At 43.5% G+C, this 19912-nt stretch overlaps 1 protein-coding gene across 4 annotated transcripts in view; it reads left to right on the top strand.

Moving 5' to 3' along the window:
- Positions 1-19912, top strand: part of FARP1 (FERM, ARH/RhoGEF and pleckstrin domain protein 1) — a 293546-nt gene that overhangs the window by 179458 nt on the left and 94176 nt on the right. For 3 of the 4 annotated variants that reach the window (XM_082434609.1, XM_082434610.1, XM_082434611.1), the window contains exon 3: positions 7266-7370. The exons of the other annotated variant lie outside the window; for it this stretch is intronic. In XM_082434609.1, the coding sequence (XP_082290735.1) occupies positions 7266-7370 (105 nt within the window). The remainder of the gene's footprint in view (positions 1-7265; positions 7371-19912) is intronic. 4 annotated transcript variants of the gene reach the window in all.

The following is a 19912-nucleotide window of genomic DNA, read 5'->3' as shown; positions in this document are numbered from 1 at the left end:
GTCACTTGTCTCTGCCTCTGTCATCACATGGCCTTCTCCCTGTGTGTCTCTGTCTTCACACCATCTTATAAGGACACCACTCCTGTTGGGTTAGTGCCCACCCTAATGACCTCATCTTCACTTGATCACATCTGCAAAGACCCTGTTTCCAAATAAGATCGCATTCACAGGGACCAGGAATTAGGACTTCATATCTTTTTGAGACACAATTTAGCCCATAACAGTGGGTTCGGTATTTTTTGCAACGGTTGCGTCTCAAGCTGGAAGTTATCCCGAGATGGAGATTGCAGCCAGAGACCGCCAAGTGCGCCGGCCCTGCCTGGTGGGGGTCCACGTATCAACACGACTGGCACCTGGCTCTCAAAGCAGAGTCTTTGCAGCATCCACTGGGAGCTTGTTAGAAATGCAGATTCTTGGGCCTCACCCCAGCCCTCCCGAATCAGCACCTGCAGCTTATCAAGGTCTGCAGGTGATCGGTGGACACACAAATCGGAGAAGCACTGCTCCGAATCACCTCCAGCAGAATTCTAGGGCAGAATAAGCATACCTGGCTATGGACTCTGCTCTTGGGGACATGGTCACACACACACAGATGTGGTAGCCAGGCTTTCCATCCCATGACGTTGCAGAGACATGCCTTTGGGGTTGGGAAATGGGACATCCTCCTCAATGTCAGCCCATTCCCCTGCCCTTAATTTTATAAACTAACATTTCCCCATCACAGTAGAAGCAACAGTATAGAGAACTTGTGTTACGTGCTAGGGTCTTTGCTAAATACTTTGCGGTCAGAGTTTTATTTAATCCTCACATTGATCCTAAGGGGTCGACAGTATCTCCAGTCCTTTCATGGCTCCACCTCCTATAGACTGAATTGTGTCCCCACTCCCCCAAATTTCTATGTTGACACCCCAACTCCCAGTGTGGCTGTATTTGGAATAAAGAAGTAAGTAAGGTCAAATGAGGTCATAAGGGTGTAGCCCTGATCCGATAGGATTAGTGTCCTTATAAGAAAAGACACTAGAGTGTGTGTGTGCATGCTCCCCCCACCCCTCTCTCTCTCTCTCTCTCTCCGACATAGCACTTACCATACCTTCTAATTTAGCTGCTTTATTCTCTAACCTCCGACTCAGTGAGAGATACTTGTTGTATTGATTTCCATTCCCTTAGCCCCTAGCACAGTGCCTGCATGTGGCTACTCACTTGACAAATGTACCCCAGGCTCCATAAGCCATCATGGTTATTAATACTTCTACCCACCTGGTCAAAAACCGCCAAAGGGCCAGGAGGAAATCTGCCATGTTAACGACACCCGTGGTGAGGATTAGTGGGTTATGGAAATTTGAACAATATTCTAATAGGTATTAATGGTAGGAAAAAGGGGCTGAGGCCTTTGAGAGAAAGCCATTCCCTTCTGCTGGAGAAGAGCATGCCCTGGTTGTCTTGGTTACCTTAATCCCAAAGGAGAGAAAAACAAAATACTTCCAGAAACAGCTCTCTGAAACCTCAGCAGATGCATATTTTGTAAAGTTGGTCAAATGTGATCTTTATCGATTTCTGTCTATGAGATTATTTCAGCAAGACAGGTTTTAGCTTGTATCACGTAGGGTGACTCCTTTGTTCAGACCCTTTGAGGAGGTGGGGAGAGGGTGTAGAAGACACCCCCAACCCAGAAAGAATGGTCTTTATTCTTTTAGAGGAAAAAGAAAATATTTCCTCATAAAACTTGATGTCATAGAAATAACCTGAAGGCATAGACATATTTTAAAGGCACAATAAACCAAAGGGACTTTGATTCACAGTTTTTAATAGCTTGAAGCTCTGTGTGAATGTTCGTACTATTTATTATTCCGTACTTAGTTGCCAGACACTCCCCAAGAATGTAAACCTCCTCCTAAATTTTAATTTTATAGGACTCCATGAAAAGCCTATTCAAAATGGAGAAAGCAGTGGGGACGCGCAATGAGCAATCGGCCACCTTACTTGTGCACTAGATTAAACTTCAGATGCCTCTCGGAGCATAATTTAAAGTAGCCAGTAAGAAAAAAGTGATAAAAATTTGCTTACGTGGTTTCACTAATAAGCGGTTTGTTCTCCAAAATATGACATATAATTACTATTTGGTTTCTTTTCTGTAAGGAGTACACTTCTGGACTATTTTAATCAAGACTGGCCATGTGCGGGGTCAGCCAGACTCTTAGTTTCTTAGAGGGTGTGGGAGTCTCAGAGATCTGCCCCCTCAACCCCAGTACAAACACTTGGGGACAATTTGAAAAACGTTCATCATGAGGTCCCTTTCATGTTAAACCATTTCTAACAGATACAGGTTTTCAGATGAAGCCTAAGTGATTTGATTTTCCTTCCTCATGTATGATAATTAGTGCAGCCATAAATATATGTGTGTGTGTGTGTGTGTGTGTGTATCTTAAAGTAAGTTACTCTTTGAGAAAGTACGTTTACAGATGAATTTTCCTGAGCGTCTCCTCTTTGTGTTCTACCTGCCTAGTCTACGGTGTTGCCACCTTTCCCCACATCCAGACTTTATTGACTCATTTATAGGTTTGTTTTAGCAACAAAGGGCTGGTGGATTTGTAGCTGTTGAACCCCATCATCTGTCTCGTGCAAAGCCTGCCCCGGGTGCATAATTTGTGGTTACTTCCAACGATGTTCATATCATGCCTTTTTTTTTCGCCAGACACGTAAAAGAACCTTTTGTGCTGAGAAATATTAACAGCCTTTAGCGCACACACGGATATTCACTCATTCTCCCCATGTGATACGGCTCTTCACAGCCGCTCAACTTGAGCTGGGTCCTACCCCTCAGTGTTTCTCAAAGATCTAATGTAAAGGGAGTGGATTCTTGATTTTCTTGTTCTTAAAAATAGTTTAAACAGATTCTATTGTGAATAACCCTCTTCAGTCATTTGTATGTAGATGTGAACACCATCCTCAGTTACTTTTTTTTTTTTGGTCTTTTTTTCTGCATTTTTAAATTTTGGTAAAATGAACACAACAAAAGATTTACCATTTTAGCCATTTTTAAGTGTACAATTCAGTGGTATTAAGTACATTCACAGGGTTGTGCAACCATTGCCACCATCCATTTTATATTCTGTGGTGTGATTTTTGAGCAGAATTACTTTTAATGTGAAGTTCAGAAAATTCATTGGTGGCAAGTGTAAAGAAACGATGCTGTAGCCTGAGTGAATCCACTGTTGGAAAGAAAGAGGGGATAATTTTTCTTAAAGAATGTGGATAAAACTCTTCCTGCTTCCCTTCTCTGAGATGCTTTCTCCGAAGCGGAATTCAGCCCTGGGTGCATTGATTAAACCCAGACATTTCTACACCAACCCCTAAAAGAAAGGGAAACAGTGTCCCTGAACTTTGGTATCGTGAAGTCTGTCTAGGAACATCTTAGGCCATAGCTGCCTGGTGTACATTGGGAAGTTAATGCCGTGTCCATTTACCCATGAAATTGTCATCTAGTGACTACATTTCAACCCTTATAAATACTTTCTAGTAATTCTACATGCTGGCTTTCCTTATACCCCTGAAGATAGCCAATGTTGACAGGACAATTCATATAATGCATTAAAGACATCTATTTTACAGATGAATTTTAGGAACTATATAATATTGTTCAAACTCTAAATTAACTTCTCCCTATATAAAAATTTGGGTCCCATTGAAAAGTCATTTTTGCATCAAAGATTTGTACAAAATAATAAACTTTAAGGAAAATTTTAAGACTTGGGACCAGGCTTATATATTAACTAGATTCCAAGCATCTATTTCCAGCCTCTTATTATTACCAAGATATGCTCAGTGTGGTCACAAAAATCTCTGCTGACTCGGTAAAGGACCTGATTCAGAGGGTAACTCTACCTCTCCTCGGGTGTTCCATGAAGTGCTTAGTTGAACATCATTCCATAAAGGCATCCATTGTATGTTGATTTTTTACTTGTTTAGACTTCCAGCGTTGAATTGTAAAGTCTCATTTCCCAGACTCTGTAAATCTAGATGAAGTTATCAAATTCACTTAGTTCCAGGAATTCTCTGGGAGACGTGAGTGCTTGCCAGCTGGTCAGATAAATTGGTGGTTCAGTTTGTAACAAATAGGAAATGTCAAGAATGGTGAGAAAGAAGAATGGTGAAACTGGAATGTGGTCTTCTCTTAAAAAGATCTTATGATACAGGAATTCTTCCACAGCTTCTCAGCACCTGGCCCATTTCTATCATGTTCTTACTAGCTAGCCTCTGCAGATTTTACTGGCCAGAGAAGAGGACCTCGAGCAAGTAGCCATGCCTAAGTTATTCATACGGCTCTATGGAGGCAGGTGTGAGGAATTGAACTCAAGACCCCCGTGAGCCCGGCTGGTGAATTCCCCAGTGCTCTCAGCATGACCGAGGGTGCGTTGCTTTGACAAAGAAGTGGGAAATAAGATCGGTGACCAGTAATCCGTTCGGCTGTCAACACTGGATAAACATAGGGGTGTGTGTGCTGGGGTAGCGGGGGGGGGGATACGTTTGACAGACAAGGACGGGGTTTACACACCATTACATGTTAGTCCTGCCATCAGGGAGAGTGAAACGACTCTCCTGGTGACCCTTGGACCAGGCGTTCAAAGTCTAGAGCCTGGTGAGTTTGGGATTATCCATGGAGACTACCGCATGCCCTTAGATAAGTGTGAATATCTTCTGGATTTCAACCATGAGGAATATGGGAGCATAAAGTGGTGTCTGTTTAAAAAAAAAAAAAAGAAAGATGCTTTATCGCTGGACACGGAAGCATCTTTGCTGGCTCCTCAGGTCACGCTGCTGGGTGGCCTAATGGATGTGCCCATCACTGTACTTGTCAGGCTCTGACTGCTACTGCCAGTTAGTCTCCTGGGTTACTAATTGGCTCCTAAATTGCTCTGCTCTTAGCAGAGGGGAAGTGAAAGTATAAAACCAGCAACTGGAGACAACACTGCCTTGAAACATTTTTCTCGCAGCGTTTGATCTGTGTGGTGAAATCGGATCCATTTTGCAAGTGGGTCGTTAGGAACCTACCAGACAGTGAAGAGAAACCAAGGCATATGATTCCTAAGCTCTTTAGGGTAGAAAGGGAAGATGATATATATGAACCCGCTTTCTACCCTAAAGAGTTTAGAATCATATGCCTTGGTTTCTCTTCACTGTCTGGTAGATTCCTAACGACCCACTTGCAAAATGGATCCGATTTCACCACACAGATCAAGCGCTGCGAGAAAAATGTTTCAAGGCAGTGTTGTCTCCAGTTGCTGGTTTTATAGATTCAGGGTATAGAAAATACATGTTATAGTATTGATTTCAGCAGGCATTGAGGGAGTGCCAGGGGCTGTGCTAGCCAATAGGAACAGAAAGGTGAACAGGTAGCCCAGAGTTTCACTGGGGTGACAGACTCGTAGATGTTTAACTACAGAGAATACAGTGGAGTGAGTAATTGTATTCATTTGTTCATTCATTCATTTCAACAAGACTGGTTGGCATTTAGGCATTGTGGGTAAGGCGATTAATAACCTATGGCCTAAAATAAATAAATAATTAACCTACGGCCTTTACCCTCAGTTCCTGTGAAGTCTAGATGAGAGTCTATGCAAAGTCTAGAGAAGAAAGCCGTACATTCTGCCACATTTGCGGGGGGGTGGGGGGCAAGAGGAACAGGGACAGGCTTTCAACTGCCACAAAAAGAGCATGGGATCATGAGTTGAAAAGTTACAAAAATGCACACTAATATTTATAGCAGCTTTATTCACAATTGCCCAAACTTGGGCAACCGAGATGTCCTTCAACAAGTGAATGGATAAACAGACTGTGGTCCATCCACACAGTGGCATATTATTCATCAATAAAAAGAATAGAGGACACTTAAATGCATACTGCCAAGTGAAATAAGCCAATCTGAAAAGGCTACATACTATACGATTCCAACTATATGACATTCTAGAAGAGGCAAAACTAGAGAGACGATTAAAAGATGAGTGGTTGCCAGGAGTTTGGGGGGTGGTGAGGGTGGAAGAAGAGAGCACAGGGGATGTTCAGGCTGGTGAAACTCTCCTGTGTGATCCTGTTATGGGGGCTCTATGATAGTATGCATTTGTCGAAATCCGTAGACCGATACAGCACAAAGAGTGAATCCCAGTGTAAACTATGGACTTTGGATGGTGATAACGTATCAGTATTGGCTCGACAATTGTAACAAATGTACCATACTAATCCAAGATGTTAGTAAGTGGGGCACTGGGTGTGGTGGGGAGAGGTGCGTGAGAACTCTCCCCACTTACTTCCTGTTCAATTTTCTGTAAACCGAAAACTGCTCTAAAAAAATAAAGTCTATTATTTTTGTAATTTATTAAGTATTTACAGTGGTGTGTTAATTTCTGCTGTACGGCAAAGAGATTCAGTTGTACATATATATACATTATTTTTCATATTCTCTTCCACTATGATTTATCACAAGGTATTGAATATGGTTCCCTGTGCGATGCAGTAGGACCTTGTCGTTTATCCATTGTATATATGAGTCTGCATCTGCTAATCCCAAGCTCCCAATCCATCTCTCCTGCCCCTCCTCCCCCCGGCAACCACAGGTTTGCTCTCTATGTCTGTGAGTCTGTTTCACAGATAAGTTCATTTGTCTCATATTTTAGATTCCACGTATAAGTGATATCATATGGTATTTGCCTGTTTTTAAAAAAAAATTATTTATTTATTTATTTATTTATTTTGGCTGTGTTGGGTCTTCGTTTCTGTGCGAGGGCTTTCTCTAGTTGCGACAAGCGGGGGCCACTCTTCATTGCGGTGCGCGGGCCTCTCACTATCGCGGCCTCTCTTGTTGCGGAGCACAGGCTCCAGACGCGCAGGCTCAGTAGCTGTGGCTCACGGGCCTAGTTGCTCCGCGGCATGTGGGATCTTCCCAGACCAGGGCACGAACCCGTGTCCCCTGCATTGGCAGGCAGATTCTCAACCACTGTGCCACCAGGGAAGCCCCTTGCCTGTTATTTTTAAGGGGGGTGGTGCCTGGCATTGGGGTAGGGAGGAGATGGCAGAGATCAGCACGTGAGTGTGAGGGCAGCACGAGAAGGGAATTGGTGGTGGGCACGGGGCCGGTGACCAGGGTGTAGTGGCGGTGCCTGGTGGCGAGCTGGTACAGACTCGGGCATGAAGCGGCTTCCTGTAGTGGGAGCCGCGGTTTGCGTCCGTTGCTGCCTGTCTCAGGGCGTAACTCCCGCTGTTTCTGTTCCCAGCAAAGAGCCCCCGGGAGAGCGCTGCTGGATGCGGTGTGCAGCCGCCTCAACCTCGTGGAAGGAGACTATTTTGGCCTCGAGTTTCCCGACCACAAGAAGATCACGGTAGGTGATGTCCATTGGGATGTTGCTGTTTTACCGTCTGTTCGACTTGGGGGAGGGAAGTAATGGGGACCTTCCTTGGCCATACGGAAGTGTACAACAGAAGACGTACCCAGAAAGCCCCTGATAGTCTGTTTTTGAAAGTAACGTGTGCATATGATTAGCAAGTTCAAAGAGAATACCCAGTGCAGGCTGTCCCGCCTCACCATCTCCCTCCACCTCTCCCTCTAAGAACCACCATCACCAGTGTCTTGTGTATCCTTCTGATAAGAGTCTGTGTATATGTGAACACAAACATGTAATTTTTTTTTTATACTGGGGTGTAGTTGATTAACAATGTTGTGTTAGTTGCATTTATTTTATTTTTATTTTTTAATTTTATATTAGGGTATAGTTAACAATGTTGTGTTTCAACAAACACATATTTTTGAAATACGATAATGTGAGGAAACAATACACAATGCCCTATACTCCACCCACACACCACTCATATATCTTGGACATCTTTCCTCTTCAGCACATAGAATCCACTTCCTTCCTTTTCACAGTTTCATGCTGTTCTGCTGAATGGATGTGCCATAACTTACAACCTTGGCTGTAAAGGGTGGGATACTTAGGTTGTACTGAATCATTTGCTTTTACAAATGATGCTCCAGTGAACATACTGATACGTTCATGTTTGCATTTGTGGTCAAGGGTTTCTCTCAGTAGTTCAGATCCAAAGGCACGGAAGTTGCATCATCCGTGGGTTTGAGCATCTTAAAGTTTGCTAAATATGTCATGTTGTTCTTTAAAAAGGTTTCACTGATTTGAACCCCAAATTTAGAACATAGAGTACTGTTCTTTTTTCTCTTTTGGCCGATGGCACTTTCTTAAGGCTGTATCCTAGTCTACCTCTGATGAGACACCCTGTTAGGGTGTAAGTTCATAGACTGCATTTCTATTCCGCGCACACTGAGTGCCTGGAACTTTTGCTGGCCCCTGCACTGGGGATCCAACAGGAGTGAGATGGAGAGAATGTATAATCCAGGTGGGGCATCAGACTGAGTCAGTGGCCAGTTCAGGACGTGTGGCAGGTGGTCCACTGGAGCCCGGGGGCATTGGGCAGTGGGAGCAACAAACAACATTTGTGTTTAGGAAATCCTTCACAGATACTGCGAAACAGCGTCCTATGAGGCCAGTAGGAGCTGCCCTGATAGAATGTTCCAGGGAGAGGGGGCACCAGATGCCCAAAGACCAGACAGCAAGTGCGCTATTCAGAAACCTGCAGATAAGGCTGAAGTTTAGAGGTGAGGGAGCAGGGCTCCGCTGATGGAGGTGAGAGAGAGCACAGGAGCCAGGTCTATCTAGAAGGGCTTTCTGCCCCATTGCCAGCTAGTAGAAACAGAAGATGAACCACTCAGTTAATTTCAAGTTTTCTAGCAGTTATGTTCAAAAAGTTTTTAAAAAGTGAAATTAATAGCCTGTTTAATTTGATTTAACACATCTAAAATCATTATCATTTCAACATGTAATCAGTCTCAAAACCTACGAATAACAGATTTTACACTTCTTTTCCTGCTAAGTCTTTGAATCTGATATGTATGTGACACTCACAGCCAGACCAGCTGTATTTCAAGTGCTCGGTGGACACGTGTAGCTAGCGGCCCTTGTATGGGACAGCACAGTTCTGTACCGAGCTAATGTGTTTAGGAAGCTGGTAATGCATTTTAAAGGGAGCGTGGGGGGATTCCCTGGCAGCCCAGTGGTTAGGACATGGGCTTTCACTGCCGTGGACCCGGGTTCAAGCCCTGGTTGGGGAGCTAAACTCCCACAAGCTGCGTGCGAGGCACGGCCAAAAATAAATAAGTAAATAATAAAATGAATAGAAATAAAGGGAGTGTGATATGGTCTGATTTATGGCTTAGAAAGACAACTGTAGCCAGGTTGGAATCGGACAAGAGTCAGGAGAGCTGTTCGGGGTTCATGGTATCAGGCCTGGAGATGGTGCTGGCCGGGGCTGATGCAGAGTCTGGGAATGGCTGGCGGGAACTGGTCCTGCACCTAAAGACGTGCGCAAACTGTGTTTTCTAGACATACGTCTAACCTCTAGGCACTCTTTGCCGGTTTCTAGTGCTTATGTTGACTGGAAGCTGCCCTGACTCCCGGTCCTCCTTCTGGTGTGGTGAACGACCACAGACGGGCCACATCTAATTCCACATTCATTTATGCATCTAACAATTATTTTGTGCCAGTGCTGTGTCGTGCATCACACTTCATACCGTAGAAGACACCTGATATGAAGGGACAGCTAGCAAGTAACAGTTACTGTTTCCAGTCATTAGAGGAGCCTGCTTAGGAAGGTTGACAAGGAAACAAATAATTATCATACAGTGTAGCAAGTTCAGTGGAACATTGTTTCATAAACTTGTTTTATGTTAAAATAATGATTCTCAAGACACTTGAAGATTTGTTCTCTCATTATTTCTAGCAACCCTGCCTGCATAGCTCAGGGTCCCAGCGGCTTTCCTGACTCCAGTCTTGTCCCGTTCTGATCCTGCTGGAGTTTCTTTTCTCAAGTGTAAATTAGCAGTGGTGAGGGTACCAAGACTGAGAATTGTTCCGTATCTGGGTCAACCAATTAGCTAATGGCAGAGCTAGGATTCTAACCACCTTCTTCTGACCTCAAGTTCAGTGCCTTTTGTGTTGACCTTGGGTGCTTCTCTTTTGCTAGGGTTTACAGACCTGTTAATCTTTCAGGGTACCTCCAGGGCTGACTTGTTTCAAGTTTTATCAGGCTTGACTTTTGTGATTTCACTGTTTCCTTATCATATTGTTTAGGAATGTGTTCAACTGCAAAATTCCCTAAACCCATTAATGATGACTGAAAAATAGATATTGTTACAAATAAAGGCCACTACCTGAGTGCTTACCATGCACCAGGCTGCTGTAGTTCCTGTGGACACAACAGCAAACATGGCCCATATTCTAAAGCAGGGATCAGCAAACTTTTGTCAAGGGCCAGATAGTGAATACTAGAATAGGCTTTTCATGCCAGAGAGTCTCTACTCCAGCTATTCAGTTCTACCCTGGCAGTGTAAATGAATCGGCATGGATTTGTTCCAGTAAAACTTTATTTATAAAATAGGAAGCTGTAGTTTGCCAACGTGTGCTCTAGGAAGTAATAGCTCTGTGCAAGGCATCCTAATAGGTTTATGTCCATTATTTCGTTTATTCTGGTTCATTTATTCTAGCCCATTATACCTCCTTTTTCTGATAAGGAAGCTCAGGCTTAAAGAGTAAGTCATTTTCAACAAGGCACACAGCTGAGCAGTGATAGATCCAGGATTCAAGTTCAGATCTTTCTAAATGCTCTCAGTCACCGTTCCGCTCTGACCGTGTCTCTATATTTTGCTCTATGTCAATTTCAAATTGCAACCTGAAAGCTAATTTCATATAATTTTAAAAATAGGTTTTTTAACAAAATTGATCTGTGGTATTAGATGGGGTGGTGCAAATGGATACGAGGAGGGCTTCTGGGGTCCTGGCCATGTTCTTTTTCTTGATCTCAGTGCTTGTTCTATGGGTGCAATCAGTTTGTAAAAATTCAGTGAGCCATACCCTTGTAACATGTACACTTGTAATGTGTGTACACACACACACATCTTCAATAAAAGTTTACCCCCAAAATGCAGTGAAATAAAAGCGCATGGGAACAGAAATAATGACCAAAAAGCACCCAGAGGCTGGCTGATGGAATCTGTTTTGGAAGAGCCAAGGTCGAGTCTTGAAGGGATGAACTGAGGGAGAGCCACTCACGTGTGAGACTAGTAAACACTAGCTGCATTTTACCTCTGCTCTCAGATTAACTTGCTTGAAGATTTAAGATTTACATCATAGGGTTCTTTGTCTCCTTCCCAGATTCTGTCAGTGCTGACTTCCTAGCTGGGTGTTGTATCATAGTGGTGGGTCGGACTGCTGGCCCCCAAACCCCTGCTTTGCCTCTTAGCAGCGGGGTGACTGGGGCAGGCTGCTGGCGTTCCAGTGCCTCACTTTGCCTGAAGGTAAAATGGGACGATAGTGCCCACCTCGTGGGGTTTTTGAAACGATCAGACACGGTATCTGTCAGCATGTAGCCCGGGGTCTGGGAACTATGTATGTAGTGTTCAGAAAGTATTAGTTATGGAAACTATCATCATCATTTTCATCATTACAGTTTTTTGTGGTCAAAAACAGATAACATGAAATTTATCATCTTAACCATTTTCAAGTAAGTCTACAGTAGTACAGTGGTGTTAACTGTATTCATTGTTGCACAGTAGGTCTCTAGAACATTTTCATCATGTAAAACTGAAACTCCATACCCATTAAACCACAGCTCCCTTTCCTCCTCCCCAGCCCCTGGTAACTACCGTTCTACTTTCTGTTTCTATGAGTTCAACCACTTTGGATACCTCGTGTGAGTGGCACCACGCATTATTTGTTGTTTCGGGTCTGGCTTATTTCACTTAGTGTAATGTCCTCAAGGGCCATCCATGTTGGAGCATGTGTCAGAATGTCCTTTTTTTTTTCTTTTTTTTCTTTTAATATTTATTTATTTATTTTGGGCTGCATTGGCTCTTTGTTGCCACGCTCCGGCTTTCTCTAGTTGTGGCTATCGGGGGCTACTGTTCGTTGTGGTGTGCGGACTTCTCATTGTGGTGGCTTCTCTTGTTGTGGAGCACAGGCTCTAGGTGTGAGGGCTTCAGTAGTTGTGGCACGCGGGCTCAGCAGTTGTGGCTCGCGGGCTCTAGAGCGCAGGCTCAGTAGTTGTGGCGCACGGGCTTAGTTGCTCCGTGGCATGTCGGATCTTCCAGGACCAGGGCTCGAACCCGTGTCCCCTGCATTGGCAGGCAGATTCTTAACCACTGCGCCACCAGGGAAGTCCAAGAATGTCCTTTCTTTTTAAGGCTGAATAATACTGCATTGTGTGGATAGACCACATTTTGCTTACCCACTCATCTGTTGATGGACATTTAGGCTGCTTCCCCCTTGCTTGTTGTGAATAATGCTGCAGTGAACATGGACGTGTTGTCGTTATTATTTTTAATACTACTGTTGTGATCATTACCTCTGCCAGGCTTCTTTTGGGAGGCTGCTCACGTATCTGACAAACCAGCAGGAAGCATGCTTGCTCTCAAAATGCCCAGACGTGGGCTGTCACAACTGGTTTTGCCCATTTATCTCTACGTAATACACGGGAAGCTAGTTGTTCCCCCAAGGTCCCCGGCATGCAAGGTTGTGGACCTTTATCCCTGGGTGGTAAGTTCAGGCAACTCGCACTGCAGCTCAGCCTTTCACCCCTTTCTCATCACTTCTATCACGTAAATAGCCCATGTCAGAGCGTTCTTCATAGTAAAGGTTTGAAAAAGCTTAAGGGGAGAATGAGTGCTTTCCCTGGTCTAAGATGTGTTTCTCAAGATTGGAAATAAACTAGTGATAATTAGGAAGTAATCAATTGTGCTCTACCCTCAGTTAGACTTGCCCCATGGCTTGTCAATTAATAGAGTTGATGGCTGTGTTTACATGCAAGTCGGGCCCATGTTGTCCTTGAGTCTAGGCAGCTGCCCCGTGGGATTGCCCCACAGAAGCAGACAAGTCTTTTAATCGGCTTTTTTTTTTTTTTTTCCCATTGATTTGCCTTCCCATGGCAGAGACACTATTATTGATCTTAGGAATCAAGACCCTTTCCTTAACATGCCAGCTAATGGGTACCTAGAGTCTGAAGGCTGGTAAAAGGCCGGAGAGATGTTGGGTTGCCATTGAGGTGGATGCAGAGAGCTCATTGTTCTTGGGCTTCTACTGTGTTCCCTGGACTCTGCTATAAACTTCACTTCACGTCATTCATTCTTCACATCAGGGGTTGGCAGAAAGAGCCAGAGTAAACATGTTAGGCTTTGCAACCCATACGGTCTCTGTTGCAACTGCCCAGCTCCGCCACTTCAGTGCAAGGCAGCCATAGATAATGTAAATGAAAGATTGTGATTGGGTTCCAGTAAAACTTTAGTCACGGGCGTGGACATTTGAATTTCGTAGAGTTTTCACACGTCATGAAATATATGGCTACTGTTGATTTTTTTTTTTCCCCAACCGCTTAAAATCCCATTTTTGCTCTTTGCGCTGCAGCAAAACAGGTCGTAGGCTGGATTTGGCCCGTAGGCCTTTGTTTACCGTCTCTGCTTTATAACATTTCTCCGAGGTAGGTACTTTATCATTCGTGTTTTACAGTGAGCAAATTCAGTATGAACTGCATAACCAGGGTTATGACCACGGGTCACACACAGGCCCGTCTCAGGCGATGCAAGTTCTCTCTGCTTCACTCGGCTGCCTTTCCTCACATCTCCCCATCTCAAAGAGCTGCAAACACCTGGCCAGCAGAGATGGGTGTATATGTAAGATTTATCTCGTGGGCCTATTGGGGAGAGTGGGAACAGCTCTGTGTTATGGCCTGTAAATCTCTGTTTAAACATTTGCTTTGTCATTTAGCAACTGGGTAGATTCTGAACTTCTTCGATTTTGTACTTTATCTGAAAAAACTGGGATTAATAAATGACTGTTTTACAAGGTTATTATGAGGATTATTTCAGATACTTTACAGTGTTGAGCCCAGCAGGCTTCCCGGCATAGCAGTCAGTCAGCCATCTGCTGTATTTTATTCTTGCATTCTGGCTCTGAAACCAGTGAGGCTGGCCCGCCAATATTTCATGAAAGCTACAATGCTCAGTGATCTGATAAACAACTCTGGTTTTGTATAAATAAATACTGGTAAAGGGACTTCCCTGGTGGCGCAGTGGTTAAGAATCCTCCTGCCAACGCAGGGGACACGGGTTCGAGCCGTGGTCCGGGAAGATCCCACATGCCACAGAGCAACTAAGCTGGTGCGCCACAACTACTGAGCCTGCGCCCTAGAGCCCGTGAGCCACACCTACTGAGCCCATGTGCCACAACTACTGAAGCCCACGCGCCTAGAGCCCGTGCTCTGCAACAAGAGAAGCCACAGCAATGAGAAGCGCACACGCAGCAACGAAGAGTAGGCCCCGCTCACAGCAACTAGAGAAAGCTCACGTGCAGCAACGAAGACCCAACGCAGCCAAAAATAAAATAAATAATTAAATAAATAAAATTAAAAAAAAATACTGGTAAAGCTCAGGAAGAAAACTGACATCTTTTCATTCATTTTATAATCTTCTTTACGCCAGGAAAAAAGTTTTACCCTTGGCAGGTGTCTTAGCTTAGGCTGCCTTAACAAAATACCATAGAGTAGGTGGCTTGAACAACAGATGTTTCATTTCTTTCAGTATCGGAGTCCAAGATCAGGGTATCAGCATGATCAGATTCTGGTGAGGATTCTTTTTCTGGCCTGTAGACGGCCACCTTCTCACTGTGTCTCAAAGAGCAGAGAGAGAGAGAGAGAGATCTCTTTCTCTTCTCATAAGGCTGCAGTCCTGTTAGATCAGGGCCCCACCCATATGATGTCATTAAGCCTTAATTACCTTCTAAAGACCCTGTCTCTAGATACAGTCACATTGGGGGTCAAGGCTTCAACACAGGAATTTGAGGGACACAACTCAGTCCATAGCAGCATGCATGCTGTCTAGGGGCCTTGAGGTCATAGAACCTACAACCTACCTGGGATGACAGACATCACTAACTGGTGGTTTCCCAGCCCCTCTGGGGTCAGACAGGCCTCCTTCATCTATGCTTAGCTGCAGGCTTCTGACTTTGCTTCTTCCTGGGGGCCTATGGACATCTGAGACCAGGAGGGCCTCTTTGTGGAATGTGCCAGGTGTGAAGGGTGAAGAGCACTGCAGACCCAAGGACAGGGGAAAGTTTGGGGAGCCAGCAGAGGTGGGGTGGTGGAACATCCCGGTCACTGGTCACCACACAGAGCAGCCCCGTGGTTCGGCCTGACAGTGGCCGCGGTGACAGGGCAGGTCGCAGAGAGTCAGGGGAAAGGCAGCTTGCTGGAAAAATACAGCTATGGGTAATATTCTATTTCTTAAGCTGGAAGGAAGCTATATGGGGTTTCGTGTGTTGTCAATTTGTTTTTTAATTAATAGACTTTGGTTCTTAGAGCAGCTTTAGGCTTACAGAAAAAATGAGCAGAAAGTAAAGAGATAAGAGAGGTCCCCTATGTTGTCTCCCCAGGCACGGTGCCCCTATTATTGACGTCATACATTACTGTGATGCTGTGTTACAATCGACGAGCTAGTATTAATACATTATTATTACAGTTCCAAGTTCAAATTAGGGTTCCTTCTTTGTGTTGTACATTCTATAAGTTTTGACAAATGTATAATGACATGTATCCACCATTACAATACCATCAAGAATAGTTTCACTGCCCTAAAAATCCCCACTACACCTCTCTCCCCTCTGAGGCCCTGAGAACCACTGATTTTTTTCCTTCAGCATTTTCTTATTTTCTGTGTTCTTAATGCTTCAGCATTTGAGGCCTTGTTGACTGAGGAGAGACTGCCCTTCCCAGGACTAGCCAGTTCTTAGACACAGCAAATGGTTCCCCTGCCCGCATACCTCCCATGTGAAAATGAACCAATCCAGAGCCCATACTCTGAACCACCTCTTCTATCTCGCCCTTACACTGCAGGAGACAAAACTCCTCTGCCTTAATCATCCCAGGGCCGGTATCAGACACCTAGAGACGGCCCTACACCCCAGAGCCCACTAAGATGTCAAGCTAGCCAGTCCTAAGCTGCTTACCCTGACTTACCTTGTCTTTTCCCATGGAAACCACAGTAAAGCCTCCCACCCTCCTGCTTTGTCCTCACCCTTTCTGCCTCGTGGTGGACCCTGGTGCTTCCCCGCATGGCCCTGCATGGTGTGGCATGCCCCCTCTTCCTGGGAACCATACGTAACAAACCATCTTTTCAGTGGCAGCTGTCTCCTAACCTGTTGGCTCCACCGTATGTGACTAATGAAGGCTACATCTTAAAACAATTTGGTTTAACAAATACCTGGAGGGGCTTCCCTGGTGGCGCAGTGGTTGAGAATCTGCCTGCCAATGCAGGGGACACGGGTTCGAGCCCTGGTCTGGGAAGATCCCACATGCCGCGGAGTGACTGGGCCCATGAGCCACAACTACTGAGCCTGTGCGTCTGGAGCCTGTGCTCCACAACAAGAGAGTCCGCGATAGTGAGAGGCCCCCACACCGCGATGAAGAGTGGCCCCCGCTTGCTGCAACTAGAGAAAACCCTAGCACAGAAACGAAGACCCAACATAGCAGTCAATCAATCAATCAATCAATAAGTCTTAAAAAAAAACAAACAAACCTGGAAATAGGTTTCTAAAATGGATAGTCTTGAGAAGGTAGAAGTGGAATCATAGTTTTTGGATCTTCCCAAACCCAAGACCCACATAAACACAGCTACTTAACAACATCAAAAACCCATGGACAACATTTATGGTAAAACCAGGTTTCAGAGTGTAAGCCCTAGATCCCAAAGTACAAGCAGCCGGAGATAAAACATCAGCCAGACACAAGGTCTGCGTGCTATCAGAGTCTGTCCAGGAGGAAACAGAGGGAAGCAGCAGGGCGTCTGATGGGATGGAGAAGAGAACCCCCAAAGAGCCACTAGAAATCCCAGGGGGACAGTTTGAGACGAACGGTGGAAGCTGAGAGGCCTGATGGTGCTGGAACAGTCCAGCTCCAGTGAGCAGTAACTGACCTTCCGGGACAGGCCACCACTTAGGAGAAACTATGGAGAATGGGACTGAAATGGAGCCAGGTAAGGACAATAGAGAGGAATAATAGAGAAGGGGAGGGAAACAGAGGCAGGAAATCTCGGAAAGCAAGCCACCATGTTTTTTAACACTGCCCAAAATTAATAGAAGAGGAAGCTCTGGGAAGGTAGGAAAGCTGCCATGAACCATACTTTCTTCTCAGAAGGTTAGGAAACAGTTTTCACATAAAAATGAGTAACAGAAAGGTATCACAGTCATGATATTAAAAAACAAATACCGGAAAACAAAAAACTTAAGTGTGTTCCTCCCAACATACCATGTATGGCCTTGCTGAAGGGACCAGTTGGATCCAGCTGCCAAATTGTACTCAATAAGGAGGATAGAAGAACATGTTGAATGGCACCATGAGTGCGCAGTCTGCAAAATCCAGACTCAGAAATTATTCAGATAAACTATAAGGGAAAGAGAGGGATGGAGGAAGAAACTATAGGTGAAAAGATACTTGAAGGACATAACATTTTTGAAAATAAGGAAGACTAAAAGATGCACCACTTTGTGAAATAAAACATCAAGAAATGTACATGGTTACTGTAAAAATCTAGGTAGTGGTTACTTTTAGAGGGAGGGGGCTGGTTTTAGGATAAGATGGCTGACAGAGTTTTGTTTCTTGACTTGGTTAATGGATACAAGGGTGTTTGCCATTTAATAATTCACTAAGCTGTACGTTTGTTTTCAGTAGTTTTAAGCATCTGTGTGTTCTTTTAAATTAGACAGTTTTAGAAGGGAGAAAAAAAGAAAATTAAAACAGAAGGAGCAAACTATAGATTGAAGGGGGGAAAATCCAATTAAGTCACCAGAATACCCACGTGAAATCCTTTGAACTGAATTTTTCAAAGCTAATGCAAATTAAACAGATGATTTTAAGTTAGTTAAAACCGAGTAGTTGATGTGTTACAAGTACCATGCCTGAGGTCTATTGCTGAGCCCTTAAAAAATAAAGGTTCCCAAAGGTTAATTTCCCTGGAGGCAAAGGTCCCCTGAAGCCCCAGGCATTGCATTATAATATTAAGTCCTAGTTTTATTCCAAAACTTTCCTTTGCATACATCTGGGATATCAGATACTGCCTAATGAATTTAATGCACTAATGCATAAAGATGGCCCTCTTTATGCATTTCATTTCATACTTTGGTTTACAGATCTATCTTTAATTCCTTTTTATTTAGAGCTTTCCTTGTAAATGAATAAAAACATACCCTCAATTTTTCAGTTCAAATTTTATTCATGCATTCTTTCAGCAGTCAATTTTTTGTTGTTGTTTTGTTTTTGTTTTTTTAACGGGGGGTGGGGGTGGGGGTGTAGGGGATGAGGCTAGATTAAGAGAGACTTAATGGACATAATCAGATATGAAGCATGGTCCTGGATCGGAGGTTAGCTTTGACAGATCACAGTAAGGACATTCTTTATTCACATGAAGGAATTTGAATAGAGTGTGACTATTTGGTGAGAAGAAAAGTTTACAAAATAGAACGATAGAAATCATTGATTAAAAAGCAAAAAGTAGGTTATAAACAATATGATCTCATTTGGGTTTTTTAAAAGTGTATGTATGTTTATATCCACACATATTGCTCTTCAAAAAAAAATGTGGAAGGGACATACATGAAGGCAGTGGGTCTTAAAGCACACTCCCCAGGTCAGCAAACAGCATCAGTGTCACCTGAGCAGTGCAGATTCTCAGGTCCTCACCCAGATGAGGAAGTCTGGGCGCAGAGCCCCCCCACCCCACCCCATAGTATATGTTTTAACAAGCTCTTAGGGTGAATGTGATACAAGCTCAATTCTGAGAACAACTTCATTAAAGTGTTAACCATGATCTCTTGGTGGTAGACAATTTTTAAAATTGTGCTTATGTGAATTTTGTAATTTTCTAGCTTGCATATAGATGAATTTTATACCGATAGATTATTTTTAAATTAAGAGGTTTTTAGTAGCATCCCACAAATTTTAGTTTATTGTGTTTTCACTTTCATTTCAGTTTAAAATACTTTCTAATTTCCCCTTGGTTTCTCCTTTGACTCATGTGTTATTTAGAAGTATGTTATTTTGTTTCCAAATATGAGGATTTTCCACAGTTCTTTCTGTCACTGAGTTTTAATTTAATTCTGTGGTTGCTGGAGAATTTAGTTTGTATGACATGAGGACTTTTAAATAATTTACTGATACCTCTTTAAGGGCCCAGAATATGGTTTATTTTGGTATGTGTTTTATGTGTACTTGAAAAGAATGCTCCTCCTGTGGGTGGGACGGAGCATTCCATCTATGGCAGTTTAGCTCATGTTGGTTGATAGTGCTGTGCAAATCATCTGTATCCTTAGTGAATTTCTGTCTATATGTTCTGTTAGTTATTGAGTGAGAGGTATTAAAATCTCCAACCATAATTGTGGATTTGTCTGTTTCTCCTTGCAGTTTGATCAGTTTTTGCTTCATGTACTTTGAAGTTCTGTTATTAAGTATATAAATACTTCAGATTTTTATATCCTCTTAATTAATTGACTCCTTTGTCATAAGAAACTATGAAAATAGGGAAGACTAAACACGGGTGTATAAAGTGTATTTGTGAAATAAATACACGTGATATTCTTCTGATGTCTACTTTGATACTAATTTAACTATTTCATTTTTTAAAAAAATTATTAATGTTAGCATGATATGCCTTTTTCCATCCCTTTCCTTTTAACCAATTTATGTCTTTATATTTGCAGTCTGATTCTTACAGTCAGCATAGAGTTGGGTCTTGCCTTTTTATCAAATCTGACAATCCTTT

The sequence above is a fragment of the Balaenoptera physalus genome, assembly GCF_965194825.1.
Source record: "Balaenoptera physalus genome assembly, chromosome: 18".
NCBI lineage: Eukaryota > Metazoa > Chordata > Mammalia > Artiodactyla > Balaenopteridae > Balaenoptera > Balaenoptera physalus.
The sequence above is the reverse complement of the archived record's forward strand: the minus strand, read 5'-3'. Positions and strand labels throughout refer to the sequence as shown.